This window comes from Taeniopygia guttata, chromosome 5, assembly GCF_048771995.1.
Source record: "Taeniopygia guttata chromosome 5, bTaeGut7.mat, whole genome shotgun sequence".
NCBI lineage: Eukaryota > Metazoa > Chordata > Aves > Passeriformes > Estrildidae > Taeniopygia > Taeniopygia guttata.
In genome coordinates, this window is record NC_133030.1 from 32,379,340 (window position 1) to 32,399,550 (window position 20,211).

The window sequence follows — 20,211 nt, forward strand, 5'->3', positions numbered from 1 at the left end:
AGGTTTAGATTGCCTATTAGGTAAAATTACTTTGCTGAAAGAGTTTTGCAAGCATTGGAACAGGCTGCCCAGGGAAGTAGTGGAGTCACTGCTCTTAGTGGTATTTAAAAGGTCTGTAGATGTGTCACTTGGGGACATGGTTTAGTGGTGGACTTGGCAGTGCTGGCTTGATGATTAGGCTTACTGATCTTAAAGGTCTTTTTCAAATGAAATGATTCTATGATTCTATAATTAGCTAGCCTAATCTGATATAGTTCTTAATAGAAAGATCTATTTTAGTAGGTGATAAATGGGTCAATTTTTTTTAAAGCTCTAACTCATATTTTAGCACATATTAAAGTTTAATTTGTCTTGACTACAAAATTGAAACATGACTGAACTAGCCAGCATGATCAGATATCACAACTGACATCAAATGTGACACTTTTGAGACAAATTTATGTTAGGCTGTGAATCTTTTGGCATGTCTGCATAAATTCCATCTGTTGGATTATGAAGTATCTCCTTGCTATCTCTAGGTAACTCAGGCTTTCATTATTGATAAGCGTACTTAGGAGAGAAAGCTCTACTGAATATGGCTTCACTTTAAGAAAGAGTGTTGGGCCTCAGATCAAGGGAAAAAAAAGCAGATAAAGTATTACCTGTAACTTTCATATGGAGATTTTTACCCATGCTGCAGCTGAATGCCTGCCTTAATTGAGCAGGCTGGCTGCCATGAATGAGACAATGGAGGAATAGTTGTAGTAACAACTTTGAAGAGGTCCTGATAACTGTAGGGAACTTAAACAATTAATTTTACACAGTGTAAAATTTCACATTATGCAACAGAGTGAGAAGATACCAAATAACTTTTAAATAGATGGTTTGAAAGGAAGCTACCAAGACAGTGCCAAATTATATAGTTTGTTTTCATGGCCTGATATAGATCAGGTAATCTGGAGCCTTGCTGGTAATTGGAGCATCTGAAGAGATGAGGTATCAGCTTGGACAATCAAAGGAGCTTGAGACAATCAAAGGCATCACTTTGCCTTGGCAAGTAAATAATAACCAGTAAATTTCAGCAGCTTAAGAGAGGTTTAGAGATCTGATTATGAATTTCATGTAGCTTCTTATGTTCACATTGTTTTCATTGAGATGCTATCAAAAGAGAAGTAGGCCCCTTCATTAGACCACTTGTAAAAGGACTAGAATAATCAGAAGTAGCTGAATGGAACAAAAAAAAACCCAAAACCAAAACAAATAAAAGCCATGTTATTATGTAAAATATGTCTGAGTTACAAGGTTGGAATCTAGGACCAAACATTCCCAAAATTTGGACATTCACATCCAAGGGTTTGGTATAGCCATGCACATTCTGCTGCTGTTCAGAGGATGTTAGTGCTTGAGTTTGGCTCAAGAGGGCACTTTTGAAGTGAACCTACCAATCATTCATATTAACCATGCTTTGACTCACATTAAGGAGTCACCTGAGATCATGAAAGTGATTCTTTTTTACATGAAACATGAACTGGAATATGTCATCCAACATAGAAGTGGACTTTCAGGTCACTCGTGTGGGCATGGAGACTTAGGAATGGGTGTTTCTCTGTGCAGATCTGTTCCTCCTGAGCTTTGCTGCTTGCTAACGTGGACATAGCAATGACAATTATTATCAGACCAGAATTCACGTGTGCCCCTGCAGGTTAAAGCTGGAGTTTTCAGTTGGAAAGCTTTAATTTTTACATACTGTGTAATAGAAGAAGGATGTGTTTTGTCACTTTGAGTTGTGTTTATGCTGATCCAGTCTGTTTCTTGATCTTCTGTGTTTCAAAATATTTTGTTCACTTGCTTTCCCCTCAAGCCTTGGCTATATATTTCACCTAAGTTTGTGTCTCTTCTCTCCTTGATATTTGTTTAAGATCTGTGATGTCATTTCTAAATGGGAACAAGCCTTAAAAGAATTGCATCCTGGGAAGTATGAAGGTGGCACAAGAATTGTAAAGTTGACCTATAAGAACAGGTACTGTTCTCTGTTGAGTGGCTTTACTACTGCTGTTGATTAAACATTCTAGACTGCATATATCTGTGTAGATGACCAGTAATTTATAGTATCATTGGTGCCAAAACCATTTTAGCTACGATGCAGTTAAATCCTACAGGAGATGTGATGGGTTTTGTCTGTTATATTTACAAAAGCATACGGTCTAGGGGTAAAACCCAAACCATTTTGCAATAGCAAAATAGACTTTAAAAGAGTTAACAACTAGCTGTAGCACAATAAGGCATCCTTGGCACAATTTCATTTACCTAGATCCTAAAACACAATTGAAGAATATGTGTTAGGTGAAAGGAAGAGAAATCTAGAGGAAAAATCAGTAGTGAAAACAAGAATGCCACAACTTGCAATTAAGTGAACAATCACAAAGATGAAAAGGATACAAGAATGATGTTCTAAATCATGTGAGCTGTGGAAGAGATATGTAGTAGCACTGTCCAAACTTTATAAAGAAAGAAATATTAAAAATTAGATGATGAAAGATGGTAGAGAAGGGAAGTAAAAGGCAAAGATCTAAATCAAAAATTGGAATGAGTTAATCACTTATAATACAGGTAGGAATTCTGAATTACAGTAAATCAAGAGCTGGATGAGAACAAGGAATGAATTTCTTAGCAGGCAAAACAAAGACTGCCCCAAAACTGAACAGAGAGTTCAATATTGCACAGATGAAGATTTTGTTGACTATAATGGTGGAAACAAATCTATGTCAACTTTGTTAGTTGGTATAATAGAGGTGAAAGCAGAAGTTACTGCTTTTGACCCAGAAGGCTGTATTTGTTTCAGGAGTGAAACTTTGCAGTATTATTTTGTTGGGCTGGAATGTGCATAGGCTAGACAGCAAGGATGTTTTGATACAGTCTTTCCAAGGCTGGACTGTTCTAACACCAAGGACTCTGATAAGATATTTGTAAGGTCAATATCATACTAATAGTGTAGTTAATCTCAAAGTGACATAAAAATAAATAAACAGATCCTCTGGAATTAATATCTCATGTAGTGGAATTGTGGAATTTATAGCCATAGATGCAGCTTGAAATTATGAATAATAATATGTGAATTAGGTGCTGTAGATTGTAAGTATGAGGAATAGTTCTGGGAACCATTCCCCAAGCTGGTGTCTTCAACCCCAACTAGTAACCTTGCTATGCAATGTCAAAAAAATTCCAAGCATGAATGGAAGACAAAACAATAGGATGCTTTGATTTACAAGCATGTTTTCTTAAACAAAGTCTGCTAGTTTGGTCTCCTATTTCCTGCTGAAGCAAACTGAAGCATTTTTTAATAAGCCTTCAGTGTAAGTGGTCAAATCCAAGCTGGCAGGTCTACAAGGCTGCCTCGTAGAAGCTTATACATGTAGAGTAGAGGTAGTTATTTTTCTATGATAAGCAGAGAAGGCCATAATTTAAATATTGCCTGTCTGTGCTTGATTGGGATGAATGACACTGATTTAGCTGTGTTTAATAAGGATTCACTGTTTAGAAGTGGCTGGATTATAGAATTCAAATGGCTTCCAAAGCTAGAAAGCATGTTTTGAGCCTCCTTGCTCAAATCTTGTTCATAAGGGAAGCACCTCAGCTTCCAAATCTGTCCTGTATGCCCTCAGTGAAAAAAAAAACAAAACAAAACACACTGTTATTTTGCCTCACCCTGATTCAAGTTCCCAGCTGCACTTTCAATTCACAGTATCTTTTTATGTCCACAATCCTCTCTACTTTTTAGACTGTATTTTCGGAGCCAGGCCAAAGGTGAGACAGACCGTGAGCGGTTGCTACTGGCCTTCCAAGTGAGCAATGAAATAGCCAGTGGAAGGTTTCCTGTTAATAAGGAATTAGCTCTGGAAATGGTGGCTCTAATGGCTCAGGTGAGTATGGCAGAAATCCTCTCTTTTGTCCTCCTTCAGCTGTACACTCTGTTTGACTAAGCAGCTCCCTTTTATATCAAAAGCATATCAATTATACAGTGGGATGTATCAAACAAACACAGAGGTACCATGACAAATACATTATAGTAGCATACATATGTTAGAACACCTTTTGCTGTAGGGAAATTCGCTGTAGCTGTGCCTCTCCTTTCCTTCTCAAGAAAAATATTGGAAAAAATAGAGTGAGGCTGAACTATCACCAGACCTGCTCCAATTAGTACCTTAGCAGAGATATGGAAATAGTACCACCATTAGAATTCCATTAATAGTAAAAACTTCCCCTCTTGTACTGCCAATACCCTCTTACTCAGGAAGAGCATCTTCTAATATCTTACATTAGGTCTCCAGGCTTGCATTTAGTGTTTTACCACATAAAACACACATTGTGGGTTGTGGGCATAATAAGCAGTAGAATAGATTTTACTGACCTGAAACTGAGTGTTGTATTTGTTAAAGCAGCGTAAACTGAGGTGAAGAAGTTGCGGACATGGTCCAAACTATTTACAAATATGTTGTTTTAATTGGCCAATTGAAAATAAATCCCCAAAGCCTGAAAGTTTATAGGGATGTGTCTCCTCCTCACAACAAATACCTGCCTGAGATCATGTTCCACTCTCTTAGATCTGAAGACAATTCCTTTGGCAGTCGTGTCTTCAGTGGCTGCTCTTTTGTATACATTTGCTGTGGTTAATGCCATAGACAACATTCCCCAGCTGTGTCTTTTTGCATGACTAATAAACACAGTAGTTATCAGTATGGGAATTCATGGAATGTTGTACTGCATTAAAAACTTCATAGTTCTGTTGCAGTATAAACTATAACATTGTCTTAGGTGGAATATGGGGATTTGGATCGACCAGGATCTTCAAGTCCTGGGGGAACATCACAATTGAAAATGCAGCATCTTCTCCACCAGGTTTTAGATAAATTCTACCCCAAACACTACAAGCAAAACATTACTCCTGAACAGCTCAGGTAAGCTGTTGGTTCTTCATTACTTTGTACTGAAATCAGCTTTTACTTGCCGAATTGTCTTTACATTTAAGAAGTTTCAAGGAGCCCTGTCAAGATTATTTGATGTAGAAACTCAAACAAGAGTGTCAGGAAAAGAATCCTTTAAAAGAAAAAAACAATATAAAAAGAGCCAAATCACCAACTAATTCTGCCATAGACAAGAAATTTAGGCCTTTCACATCCAAATTAGACATCTCAGTTTCAAAAAACTAAAGCAAGCCTGAGATGAATTCTGAGTTTTTGTTTTACACTTCCCCCAAGTGTCAATTGACTCCAGATGCCTAACATTTTCAATGAGCCTTAAAGCCAGTTTATATGGATTGATTCTGGCCACGCAGTAATTCTGGTAGGACATATTTTGGAAGGGTTTTTTGATGTTCTGACTTAGAAATTCTCACACACAATGCAGAGAGCTCAAATACAAAATTCAGATGTTGCCACAGATCTCAGATCTATCTCATTTAATGTGAGAGAATGTCTTCCTACAGATCCTAAGCTACTTAGGGATGCAGTGGTGGAACTAACACAGTTGCCTCCTTTTGGAAGCAAATTCCATCTGCATGTAGCAAGGTAGCTGCCAAGCCATCCCTAGTGAGCCAAATCAAGAGTGAGTTAATACATATTGCCACTCTTTATACAGCATATTACAGGCAAGGTATGAGGAAGGTGAGAAAGTATGTGGAAGTAGAGAAAAGCTAAAATAAATTCACATTGTAGAACTGAAACTGCTAACAGCCCCATCTGTAAGTGATGTGTAGATTGCTTTTTGGAGTAAAGAGGTACATTTATTAACTGTTTTAATTTTACACATCTTTCCTTGGAAAACATTAGTAAATAATACTGTCTTGTGTCTTGGATTCCTAAAGGCAACTGACAGACAGGCTGGCAACAAAGTGGATGGTGCTGCAGGGATGCTCTCCACCAGAATGCATTCGAATTTATTTGACAGTGGCCCGAAAATGGCCTCTCTTTGGAACCAAAATATTTGCTGCTAAGGTAAATGGAGCACACTTTTTCTGTTTCCAAGAGTGAATTATCTGAGCAGAGACATACCTACAGTCTCTGGTAACTCGGGTTGAAAATGCTTCTATTTCAGAAAGGGGAAAAAACTGAACAACTGAACTGAACTGAACAACTCTATTGTGAACGAGAAGCCCTGGTACCACATAGGTTGAAAAAGAAGGAAGACAAGTATATTCTAACCACTAGAGTTTGCTAGTGTTCAGTAAATAAATACTGAAGGTTCCCTGGCTGTGTCAATTGATCATGATACAAAGTACTACTGGTCCTTACAGGCCTTGCCAAAGTTTTCTCAGGCAGGAATTTTCCTGGACATCAAGGCTGCAATGGTAGTTTAAAAAATAACATTTGCATACCACAGTGGGGGAGGAAGGGAGGAGTCTCCCCTAAGTCACACCTGGCAGCTGATGCCAGCTATAAAGAGAATGGGTCCTTCAGTCCTGTCCTCTGCTTGACACAGAACCGGATGCTTTCCTTGCCACATGAGAGAGGCAAGCACTGCTAAAGTCCTGTTGCAGAAACAAAAATGAAAGTACACATTGGGTAAGCTACCAGCCCACAGGCATCAGTGGGAGAGCAAAGAACAGCTACAGGGAACGGTTCCCCCAGTAGCTTGTACCATCCCTCACCCCATTCCAGGCTAGCGCATTGTACCTGTTGCTCATGCCTGAACTAATGTCTTAGCACATAATGGTTGTCTGAGAAATCAGACAGGTTTTGGCATTAACCATCTTCCCCATCCCAGCAGAAATTTCTGCTGCTGAAAGCTTCTTCATGGATACATGTCTCTTGTTTTGAAGTCAAAGCTGCTCTGGTTACAGAAAAAAAGTCTAGGGATGCAAGGGACCTCTTGAATAAATATACAAGAAAATAAATAATAATAAATATACGATATACTTTTCAAAAGACAGTTATTTCCACTGTCAGGACTAAAAGAGGTTACTGTCAGAAGAGGTTACTGGTATTTGAGGCTACTGACAGAAAATATAATTGAGTATACTGAAGAATCAGAATATTCAAGAGGTCCAACCACAGGTGAAACAGTGTTGGTATTCCTGATGATTAATGCATGCTATAACTTTTCAGCAGTTAAACAGCAAAGCCTATGGCATTAGCCATGTAATAGCAGATCCCGGTAAAGATTTTGTCATTAGCCATAACAAGTCATCTTCAACAAACAATTGATGCACATTTGCTCTAAGATTCTGAAAGAAACAAAATTACATTGATGTGATGGTACTGCATACACTGGTATAGAAATGAGCAGGTTTCACTGCCTTCCTGACAGGAGCAGTACAAATACATGTGCTGAGCAGAGTTGCCATGATGTTGCTCTGTCCTAGCATTTCCTTCAATTTTAATCACACTGATGGCATCTAATAATTTCAGAGGCTTTTTTAAAATCCTTGTATCTCTTGTGCCACTACTCCAAAAAGTGTATGCAAATCTGAAAATGTTATTCTAAATTTTGGGGAAAGCTGTCTTAAAAATCAAAGCAGGTCACACCAGTAAGCCTTTAGGATATTTTCTTATCTTCACTTTATCCTTAAATCTCAGCATTTATGTCAGAAACGTCATTCTGTGGTGTTCAAAAAATACCTGAATTAATAATTTTATTTCTCTCTAGCCTATTTTGCCTTCCTCATTGGATGACTGTCCAGTCTGGATAGCTGTGAATGAAGATGGTATCAGCATACTGGATTATAGCACAATGGTATGTTGAGGAACACTGTTTCAGAGGAATACCTTACCAAACACAGAAAGACATTCCCCTGAGTCCAGTGAAAGTCACTAACAGTTTGTCTTTAACTTCAAATGTGAATTATTATTAGAAGTTAGTTTGTAAAAGTTAGAGATGAGGGAAGTCAGTGTTGTGTTTGAACACACCATAGACAAAGGAAAATTACAGCTGCAGTGTAACATAGAGCAGCAAACATGTTTATACATCTTGCAAAATCTCAGTGGTGTGTGCTTTACTACTGCCATCTGGAATATAACAAAATCTGTACTGTGAAGTAGTGAAGCATCAAGCACACCAGGAGAAAACTAGAAATGCAATTCTCACTTGAGCTTTCTCTGCCAGCTCTTACCTATAGAACCATCTACTGCCCTTCACTGCTGGAGACCTGGTGTTCTTACAGGAAGTGGCAACATAAACGAAGATATTAGTTTAAGGTAGACATTTGGAGTTTTTGACATAACTATGACTTTTTCAAACTCTCTGTCTGCAGCATTTGAAGGTCTCTTATTCATACTCTTCTGTGCTGACCTTTGGAGGCTGTCGAGATGATTTCATGGTTGTAGTCAGTAAAATGAAAGAAAGAAGCTCTGGAAAAAATAGCACTGAAAAACTGCTCTTCACAATGGCAATTCCAAAGGTAATTACAAATGAAAAGTGAGTTTCTTTCCAGCTGGCAGCATCAGGGCGGGGTGTTTTGTACAAGCCCTGGGGACTGGTACTTGTAGCTGCTGCACTAGCTGTATGTATTCAACAGATCTTTGTAAGCTGGAACCTTTCAACAAGAGACTTATTCTTCCTAACTCTTAAAGACAGGGCTTCATTTTAAAACTGAACAGTTCCATGGGAGAAAGCCATTTTAAAAAGCCATGCAGTCAGTAGATTCTAAAAATCAAGGCCATTCTTACCTCTAATTGACTTACAGTTAATTATTTTCTCTTTTCCCCAGATTGTTGAAGCAACACTTCTGATTGCCAGCTATATTAACTATCGTTCGACTCCTTCACTGCTGTCTTCCACACAGCCCTCACAAAGCAAAACACCTGCTAAGAAGCCCTGGGAGACTGAAAATCGGTGCTTTTTTCCTTCCGTGCCCCGAAGCACAAAGGGGCCCACCCTGCTCTAAGGGCTTGTTCCACATTAGCTGATTTTGTTGGTTATATACCACAGATTAATGCAGGCTCTGATTCTTTTTCCATAATAATAGACAAAGTTCCTTAGAGGTAGAGGCAGTGCACCTTCTCTTAAAAAACCCAAAAAGTTGATTTGGGGGACTGTGCAGGAGTTTCCTTTCTGCGACACATTCCATCCAAACTACCATTCCTCAGGTCATTTGCTTGCACAGTGCTCCAGTGATTATATCTGCACTCATTCTTCCATCTCCTACTGTACTGCCTTGCTTTACAAGTACATACATTTTTTTTGATCCCTCCCATTTTCAGCTTTCAAAAGACATAAACTTTTGTGCTCTTGCTCAGACATGAAAGAAAGACATTGCTAAGAAAGAAGAGGAATTAAACTCTCAAGAATAATTCTGATGCAAGTCAAGGGTGATTTCAGACCTGAAATAGTGAGTATAGAATTAGAGTTCAGCAGTACTTAAGAGTATTTTCAACTTTAAATAAAGGTGGAAGCCCAGAGTCTTTTCATGTTGAGGACCCAGAGCAGCTGGGACTGGGACAGTGTCAGAGAATGCCCTGGCACCTACAGGTCTGATGCATTTTGGAAACCGACGCTGTTCTATGCAATAGATGAACATTAGATTGCTGCTGCAGGGCAGGGCTCAGTGTGCCACTTGCTCCATTCTCAGACAAGCACTTTCAAATGAGACTTCCTGATAACCACTGTTGTAGATGTGTTTGGAACTGCACATTATGTCAGAAAAAGGAAGACAAGACAAGCAAATTTTGTATTTTTTCTGTGTTTCAGCAACTAGGACAGATCTTCCCAGACAAGCTCTGCCATTCTGACTTGACAGAAGCTGCTTCTTTTAAACTCCTGCTTCCTTCATGTACCATAAGCAAGAAGGAGGTAGTCAGCAATTGTGTACTCATGTTCTTCTGACTTTCCTAAAGAATGTTGGTAGGTCTGATATTTTTTTATCTGTTTCAAAGGGACTTCATTTTGAGAAGATTGTTGAATTTTAAACACATAGAAGAAAAATATCAATTTTCATAAAAAATCTAAATCTGCTTAGTTTAAGTTCAGCTATTTTGATAAGCATTCTAACAAAAGTTAAGAAAGAATAACTGCACTTTGAAAAGTACCATGTCCAACTACATAATAGTTATGCATTCGTGGGCAGCTTTCCCAAATTAAAACAGTGTGAATCCAACCACTAGATAGAAGTCAGTAATAGCAAACCAGTTATTTGCAAATAAACAAACCAACCATACAAGTGTTTTTACTCCCTAGTAAACCTTGATACATCCAACTAATGCAAATGGGGAAGCTGATACATCAAGGCTTTTTTTCGTGCTTATGATGGGTGCAAAGCCACAAACTAAAAGAGAAGAGCACGGGGCAGACAACAATTTTTCTAAGCAATCCCTCATCAGCAACAACAAAATAAAAAAACCCAAACAACCAAACCAAACAAACCCAAGCCCAAACCATCCTATGGTGAGTTATAGAAACAGTATGGCAGACCTAAGACAGGAAAAGATTCTAAGAAAAGTGACCTGATTTGCACATACTGTAATGTACCCCCTTGTTATGAATTTAAAGACCATCCGTTGAAGGCACAGAAAAGGCCAAGAGCTTTCTGAGCCAAAAATAACTTTAAGAAGGCATTTAGTAATTTTTGTTTTCCCTTAGATACTTTCCAGTCTCTGTATGTCCTGACAGTAGTTTGTATTTCCCCTCTTTCTCTCACCATTATCTTAGTACAGCTCTATCAGTTAGAATACACAAAATGTTACTCCTCCTCACTCTGTCACCTGTGCCTGACAATTTCTCCTGTATCTGAAGGTCTGTTTGACAGTTTGCTTCTGGTATCCCACCAATAACAAAGCTGCTTCAGAATAGGCTGGAGTCATCATCAGTGCTGGGGATGCTCAAGGCATAGAAGTCTCCAGTTCGCAGGCTGTATTTCCTCCCATCCTCAGAGACTTGAGACTTGTACCAGGGCAAACAGGAAGCAGAGATGTTAAATAAACAGAAGCTCTCCTGAAACTCATTATTTTTTGTCACAGTTGCACTTTAAATTGAGAAGCATGATACACAAAACTTACTTTCTTCCTTATTTCTTAAAAATATTTACCAATACTTGAGTGTTTCAGGGACCACCCCACTCTGATGGATGCACATACCCCTCCTATTTATAGCTTACCTGCCTTCAAACACCCCACCCTGTGCAGATACCTACTTTGTATGATTCTTTGGTAGAGAAAATAATTTTTTATTTTAATCAATGCTTTTGGCAATGACTGTTAATGCAGCATAGAATGAGATGACAAAAGCCTTGGTGTTCCTAACTGCTGTGTGTAAGTAAAAGGCTGTCTGGAAGATACTGTGAGATTTCTGTTTGTTCTTAATAAAATGCAGCTCGTGAATTAATAACCATGAATTAAATGTGTATTAGTCTCTGAATGAAATAAACTATTTTAAAAGCCAAAATATTCTTGATGTAAACAAAAATGAACATAGATTATGTTTGGTACCTAGGCACAAACCAGAGCTGGTACAAACCTGCCCTAGACTGATTCCTTGTTTCTCTCTGCTGGTCTTCTCTTAGCTTAAGTGGATGACTACACCATGGGCACGGGATGTTCACTCCTTCAAAAGCTTGCTAAAGCAATCTTTCAGACTTCTTGCTGTGGCACTGCTTCTTGGTAATTTCTTCAGTGCACTTTTTGAGGAGTTCATGGAATTTTTACAGCATAGTCAGCATTCCCAGCACACCCATGAGTCCATGACTCTGTCCACTCTGTTGAGACATCTTTTCTATTCTGACACAAAAGGCAGTGACACATCCCCAGGCTGTTGCCTTTCACTTGGACAACTTCCTGTAACATGAGCTAACCTGTCTTTCAAACTTTGTAGCAGTGTGGAAAAAAACCCACATATCTCCTTATCTCTACCTAATTGCAGGATGGTATGGTGCCGAGTATTTACAGATTATGTGGACAAGCACTGTTCAGCACTGTATGCAAAATAAGCATGAATCCAGACTCCTGCCAACCTGTGGGTTTAGTTTTTGAAACTTCTGTCGCCTCATTTATATTACTAAGGAGTTGTGGAATATAGAGGGAAAAATACCAGTTAAGTGTTACAGCAATTTTTATCTTATCAACAAAGAAGAATTTCCCAAGTTACTGCCAAGAGCACTGATCATTAAAATTTTATTCACATTCTCATTACCATCATTTTCAACAACACATGTACCTCATATTCTCAGTGTAACTGATGTGGCCCTTTAAATGCCACATCTTTTCCATGTCCTGTGTCAACCAGGCCCTGCCTCATTCATCAATGGGTTCACATTTTCCCAGTGCTCCTTTTGATAATTAAGCACTTACTTGTTGCCCTGTTCTTTTAAAAGTTCTAAAGTTCTTTTTAAAGTTTTCTATGCCTTCTAATGTTTACATATTTCTACTGGAGTTCTCATGCACTCTTCATGTAAATAACGACTGTTTTACATTCTTCTTTATGAGGAGAACTGATGGACTGTTGATTTGACCAGTGTGGTTGGAGAAGTAGCAATTTCATCCTCCAATCCATTGTCACTTTTAGAATTCTATATATTGCAAAGTCAGAAATAAAACTTCTCTTTTCCTTCTTTTGCATCTTGAGTGAGTGTGTGAGCTATTTCGTGTCGTAGTGCAACACTTACTGAAACCATTCTTGTTGCCTTTGACATCCTTCAACTGATTCATTGCCAGCTGGGCTTTAGCTTTTCTAACTACATCTTGAACAGTGTTGCTACATTCCTCCCAAATTACCTGTCCCTCATTCCACCTTCAATATACTTTTTGTGTTCAAGCATTGCTAGGACCAGCTTGCTCATCCATGCAGGCTTCCTGGCATTTCTGCTTGACTGCTTTCTCATTGGGACGGACTGTTCTTGATCTCAAAAGAAACGATCCTTGACTTACAATCAGCTTCCTCAGATCTCTTCTGTTTATTTCATTAAACGTAACTGAATGCAACAGTTTAATTTTCTGGTTTTGTCCTTCTGAAATTCTCCTGTCATCAGGAAGTTACTATCTGAACTCACACATCAGCTTTGGTATTTAGAGTGTTTTTCAAACAAAAGGTTAAATAAAAACCAAAGAATGCATACTTATGTCAGTCCAGCCAATGTTATTTTACAATTTTAGCATAATTGTCAGATGCATGAAACAGTAAAAAAAGGATGCATTTTCTTGTCTCCCTTTTCCCTATTTCCCTATACTTCTTTTCTGGAGAGGCAAGAAAAAAAACCATTCTGTCTGAACCTAAAAAGTTCTGCTCATAGGGCAGTTTTGCTTGCTCTTTCATGTGTCCCTCTGAGTCCTGCTAAAAGTTTGCTGTCTTTTTTTCAGCTATTTTATTTCATTTGATTGAGGAACTGTCTTCCTCTGCTCCAGGATCTCTTGACAACTTTTGTACACTTCTATCAAGCAGTCCAGTCGTGGCTTGGAGCTCTAGAAGTCAAACAACAGAGAATCAGGCTCTGAACTGAAACATCATTTAATTTTACCCAAACAACAAGCAGTGGTCAAAGTATAATGATTTTTCATCAATTCTAACCTGGACTAGCTTAAAACCAGCAGGGAAGCGCAAGTTTCGTGGTCTCACAGTCCCTATGATCCTATAACTTTTGAGCTCCCAAGACATTATTAAAGTCCATCAAATGCCTCCTTGCAAGAGTTGCTTAAGAGAACAAAAGGTCAAATCAGTGCAGTAGGCTTCCTGGGCTGAGTGACATGGGAAATTTTATTTTTGAAGGCTGACATAACTTAAAGAAACCCAATGAAGGAGACTCAATAAAGTTACAAATCCTTGCTCCTTCAAAACTAACATACTAACTTGCATGTTAAAATAATTACAGACAGGTACTGAATTTCAAAATGGAAGAGTTCCGTACCTTCTTTCCTGCTGGAGTCAACTCTACCAGTGCTAAGGTTATTTCCATGAAAACAAAACTGTTCAGAGTTGAAAGGTTAAAAAAAAAAAAAAAAAAAAAAGAGAGAAACAATACAGATGCCAGGCAGAGCCTTTGAACCTGGAAAGGAACATACCTAACTAATATCAGGTACTTGAATGCAGCTATCTGGAATTTAGTAGTTGTTGATTTCCCGCAAATCTACTTTTTCCATTGTTTATATGCAAAATATCTAATTTATATTACTGTTACTAAAGATCTTTACAATTGTGAGACTGAGTTAACCATCAAGTGTAAATGGAATAGATTATTTATACTCCTAAGTATTTAGGTGAAGACTGACTGTATCCAGTCACAAACTGTTCGCAGATTACAAAACAGTCACCAGCAGCAGGGAAATAAAGAACAGAGAGTGCTAGGCATGAACACACGTACAAAGCAAATCCATTCCAGAAATGGGATTACGAACAGTCAGAACACATTAGCGAGAGAAGAGAGAGGGGAGACGAGGTTACAGCAACACAAACATCTTATGATACATTAAACAAATTGGTCACAGCTTGTACCATGATCTTTGTCAGCAGGGCAGGCAGGGGTCAGGCAGGGGAAGTCATTCCAATGCCAAGGAGAACTTTTGGTACACAGAGCTAAGAGAAAACTCAACTGCAGCACAGTGCCAGAGTTACGGTGGTAACCCTGAGCACAGGACTGCACAGAAAGCTCTACAAGTCCTCAGCACCCAATGGGAGCTGAAGACTTTTAGTTCATGCAAACTTCTGGCTGGGTTCAGATTGACACAACTCCCTGTTTGTTTGAATGGAGAGCAAATGAAAAAACCCATCCCTAGTATGTAGTTCTGTGAGACTTCAAATGCCACCCACCCTGACAGCCCAGCCAGGGAAAGGCAACTGTCACCAGCTACCTGTAGCAGAATAAAAATATGCTTAGACAACTGATGCAACACAAAGACTAAAGTCTGGATTTCTCCACCATTCAGTCAAACTCACTTGAAAGAGTGGCACAACCTCAGATACTCCCTGAGGATCTTCGGGGTCCTGGAGGAGGATACACAGGTAGTAGATAACTTTTTGCTACAAGACAAACAGACAAAAATCATTGGAGTATAAAAATGCTATCAAACTGCCTGGAGTTAGCACAGAAGTAGGATCTGTTTCAACTCACTGGGCTGAAGGCAAATCCTGCCAGGTCACAGTCAAGTCTACAAATTTGTATCAATAGCTATCACTTAATAAAGAAATAACGTTGACTGTCTATTAAGTTTTTAACCTGAGAAGAACACACACATGCTGGAAGGGTAAGGTCTGCTTTTCTACAGGAGCTTTGCAGAAAACCCCAGCAATAGGAAAAATCATTGTGTCATCATAGCTTCTCATCTCCATCTTGATTACATATGGAGTTGGCATCAGGATTTGAAAGAACAGCATAAGACAAAGAACGAAACCCACTAGCTCAATGACAGTGGCATTATCCAAGGAATGGATTTGGCTTTTTGAGGTTATTGTTTGGTTTGAGTTCTCCTTAAAGGAGAGAGACGACAAATTAAGTTGAAAAATCTGAAGCTCCTGATGTCAGTAAAGCTATGGATGGTGCTGTGTTTAATTGCTCTGGTAAATCATGCTCATGAAAATACACTGGATGTGAGTGCGCCCAGACACAAGAAGACAGATTTTGTATGATTACCATATGGATGGCTTCATTGATAACCACATCCTTCACCTGAGCCATCTCAATGAAGGTTGTGCTCTCTTTCCCTGAGGCATAGGAGGAAGTCACCTGAATGCCGAGTGAGCCGATGACCAGCAGGGATTCCTGGTCAATCTTCACGAAGTGCAGGTATATGATCAGGCCAATCAGCGTGATGAAGATGGCGGCAGAGAGCACCATGCTGTTCTGTAACACAAGCCAAGAAAAAGGCAGAGCTCTGGTCTTACAGTTACTTTAACACAGCTTTAGAGAAATTAAAATTGCGCAGTCAATTGTATATTAACGCTACAGGGGCAAAGCATTTTTACTTAGGTAGAGTCCTTTTATTCACCTGGCTGGCTGATATATATGTAGTGAGGTTTAAGTTAGTCTTTGCAGTATGCACTAAAAGAATCGGGAGCTGAAACTGAAAACTGCGAGAAAATTCTATTCCCTTTCAAGTTCAATGCAGAAATCTCAACCCAAACAAGCCAGTTGTATCAAGGAGAGTATTATGCCAACTTCTAAAGATGATGTCACTGACAAAAAAGTGTTGTGAAATGTTTACAGGAACCAAGGATGGATTCTCAAAGCAGAGGAACCCTCCTTCAGGATAAGCACTACCATGAACTGCCAGTCCAAACTTGTTCAAACCACACCCACTTCTTGCCTTAAATACCAATCCAAAGAAATTTTGCTTTATCCTGTACTTTGTGTAAGGATCAATGTCTTTTGCATGCCACAGTCTTGGGATTGCTGTTACATTTTAATATATAACCGATGACACTATAGTCACCAGTAATTGATCTGAAGACCTGGTGATAAATTCTAAAGGTCCACAACCTACAACCTGTTTCTGAGACATGTTTTAGAGATCTTCAGGCCACCTACCCGTGAATGAGAGTTATAAGTGACACTTTCTAAAGAACCAGAACTGCACAGCCCTACTACCACTCAAGCTGGGCCTGTACCACCATGTGAGCAAAAGAAGCCATGGCTTCAGGAAACTCACCGGACTTCTCCAAAAGTTTGCTATCACAGGGAAAAAAAACAGTCATGAAGTACAGACACTGAAATCCACAAAAAGAGAGGGGCACTTTCAGACCTGATTTCCTGGCTAAAGGAAGAATTGCAGTCACTTGCATGTAGGCTGCAGGAGCATATGTAAAGGCAAGCAGCAGGGCAGTGGGTGCTAACCACTGACTGTGGTGTAAAAAAAGAATGACATGCTTTGGTAAAAAAGAAACTCAGTCAGGAACCATCTATTTCTGTCTGACTCCTGACAACTGACTCTTATCTTCATTTCTTAGGAAAGATTACTGAAAAATCCTGATTTGCAACAGTCAAAGCATGGGTCACAGTGACCAGCTTCTTTGGTCAAGCTACTTAATTCAGTCTGGACATGACTTGTCTGGGTCCAGTTTCTGATGAATCCAAAAGCATTAATTTAGAAATCAGCAGACTTTTATATCTGTACTGCAAATATCTTTCTGCCTCAGCTGTGAAAATTGATGACATTCATGGTGCAGTGCTCCCGGTGTCACTTAGAAAAATTCCTTTTGGGGATTAAAAATTATTCACCTTATTCAATTCCTCCTTAATCTCAGATTCTCACAACTCATTTCTCCAAGTGAGCACGCGTTATTTGGACTCAGAAGCATGTGCCAGGCATCACTCGGCACCCATACATCTACCCTATCTGTCAAGAGGCTACAAACCAACAGAGGCACCCGAGAAGACACTGGGGCAAGCAGGCGGCGGCCCGCAGCCCTCAGGCTGGCACGGCTCTCCCTTTGCCGTCACACACCCATCAGCTCGGAGCCCCCGGGGCGCGGGGGATGCCCCGGAGCGGCGCCGAGCGCCTTCCCGCGGGCAGCGGCCGCCTCCGCGCCCCGGGCGCCGCTAGCCAAGGCTGCGCAGCCCGCGGGACTGCCCTGCGCGCCCGCGGTGCTACAGCGGCACACGGGCCGAGGGGCGCAGCCGGCGCCGTGCCGAGCCGCGGAGGGCCCGGGGCGGCGGCGGGGCCGGTACCTCGCTGAGCGCGAAGAGCCCGTAGGCCGCCAGCCAGACGGCGGAGGTGACGGCGCTGAGCGAGCGCAGCTGCAGGCGGGGGCCGCGCACCGCCAGCTCCCGGCAGGACGCGCTGTGCTGGCGCCGCCGCAGCGCGATCGGCACCCCGGCGGCCGAGAGGAAGCGGCGCTGCTCCGCCATGCCGGGCAGGCGGGGCCCGGCCGCCCTCCCGCGGGAGGAGCCTGGGCCGGCGGCGGCTCTGCCCGCTCTGCCCGCTCCGCCCGCCCGGCGCCTGCTCGGCCGCGGGGTGGTGCTGCCGCTGGGCTGTCTCGCTCGGTTGTACCTGGCCGGGCGTCTGTCCGTAATCTCGATTACATCAGCGCTTTCTGCGGTTTGCACATGTTGATAATCTGTTGCCTGCTTCCTCTGTTTATGGAGTGTGAGTGTTAAAGGGCACACGGGTTAGTGATGCTGCACGTGTCTCTTGGCGTGATAAAGAGACTGGGGTTTTCATGGAATCATAGACTGTTAAGGAACTGGAATGAAACTTAAAGATCATTTGGTTCTACACCACCCGCCTTGGAAAGGGACACCTCACGCTAGACTAGGTTGCTCAAGGCCTTATCCAACCTTGCTTTGAACACTGCCAGGGTTGGAGCATCCACAACCTCCTTGGGCAACCTGGTCCAGTGTCTCACCACATGCAAAGGAAAACATTTCTAATATCTAACCTAAACTTACCCTTTTTCCATTACTCCTAGTCCTATCACTACAATTCCTGATGGAAAGACCCTCTCTGGCTTCCCAGAAGGCCCCTTTAGATACTGGAAGGTTTCTATGAGTTCTCCATGCAACCTTCTCTACTCAAGAAGGTTCTCTTTCCCCCCTTTGTCCTTACCATCTGCGACTACATTAATGGATTTTCTCATCTGTACCATGCTTAGCTAGCTACAAGCTCTTTTGATTTTTTTCCCCCAAGGTTTAAAGCAGAGTTTTCTGGTCCCTTGCCACTAAATACGTGATAAATTGGAGACTTGGCTTTGCACACAGAGACTTAATGGATCTTTGTATTGTGTACCCTTTAATGCATTTCAGTTGTTACTTCATGCGACTGACATAGCAGTAATATAAAACTACAGCTCTGTGACTTCGTGACAGCTCTGTGACTACGTGGCAGTAATATAAAACTACAGCTCTGTGACTTCCAAACTGCCATCCTGATTTCTTTGGCCTTTCTATTTTTTCCCTTATCCCACAGTTTTTGAGTGTTAGCTTTAATTGCAGGTGCCATCTTTCTGTGAGCAATGTACTTCATGCATGGCATCCTCAGAGCTCTTGGGTGGATACTGTATGTACAAAAAAACTGTTGTTCTCACAGGGGCACCAAAGAAGTCTTAAGGGACATGAAAAACCAAGGGGCATCAGAGAATCACTACTGAGGTCTTTGCTTTGCCTGGAAGAGTGATTGATGGCTGCCATCCATGGGAAGTTTTGTGCAGTATGTCCAGGATCTCACTATTACACAAGAGACCAGGTGGAGGAATGGGCTTTCCACTTTCTCTGAAGAGGAAAGGTGAGCTGGCCTGGAGGGGAAAAAAGTAACAGCAGACAATGAACTGCAGAAATGGAGAAGAATATACTGAAGTTCAAAAGAGGGTGAAAGAAGTTAATTGATGAAGTGAAAGTGGAAAAAACCCAATAAATTGAAAACAGGCTTTTAAAAGAGGAAAGAAAGGTTTGAAATGGATAGGTGAGAAGTAATGAAGCATGTAAGCAGGAGTTATGACAGCTGGTATGACAGCTTCAGAGGTGGGGACAGGAAGAAGGGGAAAGAAAAATCAGAGTAGGAGGTAGAAGAGGTAAAAGCACTGTGAACAGCCAGGTCAGTAAACAGGACAGAAAATAAACATAATCTCCTGGAGGAGTGTTAACAATAACTCACATTCACAACAAGACACGAAGGAGTTATTGACATACAGAGATAGGAGGAGAACTAGGAAATCTTAGGAGGAAAAAGCAAAAGTATGCTTGGATTTTTTAATATGTGTCACTGGCAAGTCCCTGTTTAACCATGTTTGTGCTCTGTTATCTCATGAACTGTCAGCCTTCTTTCAAGCTTGTAGATAAAGACTGGACATTCGACAGTGGGAGTCCTGTTGCCTTGTCACAGCAGGGAAAGGTGGGGATTCCCACTTCTTTTTAAATCATTTGTTAATCAGCCTTCAAATGTGCCTCAAATACGAACAGCTGGAGACCCGAGAATAGTCTAGCCACGATGCTTTGAGATCAATATTCGAGGCAGGTGCTGGACAGATGGTCCTTCAATGCTTTATTAAGGTCATCTGGTGATGAGCGTCACCCGTTTTCCTTCGGGGAAGCCACGGAGCAGCGTTCCTGCAGGGAGGCTCCCGGAGCGGCCAGCCAGGGAGCCGAGCTGAGCTGCAGGAGCGTGTGTGGCTCACACACAGAGGGGACCTACACGTGTCAGAGAGAACGAGCACCTTATCGCCGGTCTGAGGCGCTGCTGGTTCTCCGAGCCCCCGTCCGGCGGGGCGGCCCGCGGGGGTGCGGCAGCGGCGGCGGCGGAGGGGCGGCTGCAGTGGAAAAACCCCGGGCGGGCGTGAGGGGAGCGGGGGGCGGGGCGGGCGGGACACACCTCCGTGCGCGCGCGCTGCCGT

General features: G+C 41.3%; 2 protein-coding genes across 8 annotated transcripts in view; one reads left to right on the forward strand and one right to left on the reverse strand.

The window, feature by feature from the left end:
- The window catches only part of PLEKHH1 (pleckstrin homology, MyTH4 and FERM domain containing H1), a 54,053-nt gene extending 42,761 nt beyond the window's left edge, over window positions 1-11,292 (forward strand). For 6 of the 7 annotated variants that reach the window (XM_072930105.1, XM_072930106.1, XM_012573895.5 and 3 more), the window contains 7 exons: window positions 1,899-1,999; window positions 3,758-3,899; window positions 4,792-4,934; window positions 5,840-5,969; window positions 7,621-7,707; window positions 8,225-8,371; window positions 8,681-11,292. In XM_072930105.1, coding sequence (XP_072786206.1) covers window positions 1,899-1,999; window positions 3,758-3,899; window positions 4,792-4,934; window positions 5,840-5,969; window positions 7,621-7,707; window positions 8,225-8,371; window positions 8,681-8,857 — 927 coding nt within the window. In that variant the 3' untranslated portion in view covers window positions 8,858-11,292. The remainder of the gene's footprint in view (window positions 1-1,898; window positions 2,000-3,757; window positions 3,900-4,791; window positions 4,935-5,839; window positions 5,970-7,620; window positions 7,708-8,224; window positions 8,372-8,680) is intronic. The other variant, XM_072930107.1, reaches the window with a different exon arrangement.
- A 752-nt stretch (window positions 11,293-12,044) lies between these two features.
- On the reverse strand, window positions 12,045-17,794 carry PIGH (phosphatidylinositol glycan anchor biosynthesis class H). The gene is made up of 4 exons (XM_002200481.6): window positions 17,555-17,794; window positions 15,521-15,730; window positions 14,827-14,910; window positions 12,045-13,358 (listed from the first exon to the last, which is right to left on the reverse strand). The coding sequence occupies exons 1-4, from the start codon at window positions 17,732-17,734 to the stop codon at window positions 13,257-13,259; spliced, it is 576 nt and encodes a 191-aa protein (XP_002200517.3). The 5' UTR covers window positions 17,735-17,794; the 3' UTR covers window positions 12,045-13,256.
- Window positions 17,795-20,211: the final 2,417 nt, after the last annotated feature.

Excerpts from the sequence above, each read along its gene's own strand:
- PIGH (XM_002200481.6), bottom strand. The coding sequence starts at position 17,734 with ATGGCGGAGCAGCGCCGCTTCCTCTCGGCCGCCGGGGTGCCGATCGCG. Across the intron at positions 14,911-15,520 it reads TCAATGAAGCCATCCATATG|CAAAAAGTTATCTACTACCT; the intron begins GTAATCATACAA and ends TTTGTCTTGTAG. Across the intron at positions 13,359-14,826 it reads AGGTTGTGCCACTCTTTCAA|AGCTCCAAGCCACGACTGGA; the intron begins GTGAGTTTGACT and ends TTTGACTTCTAG.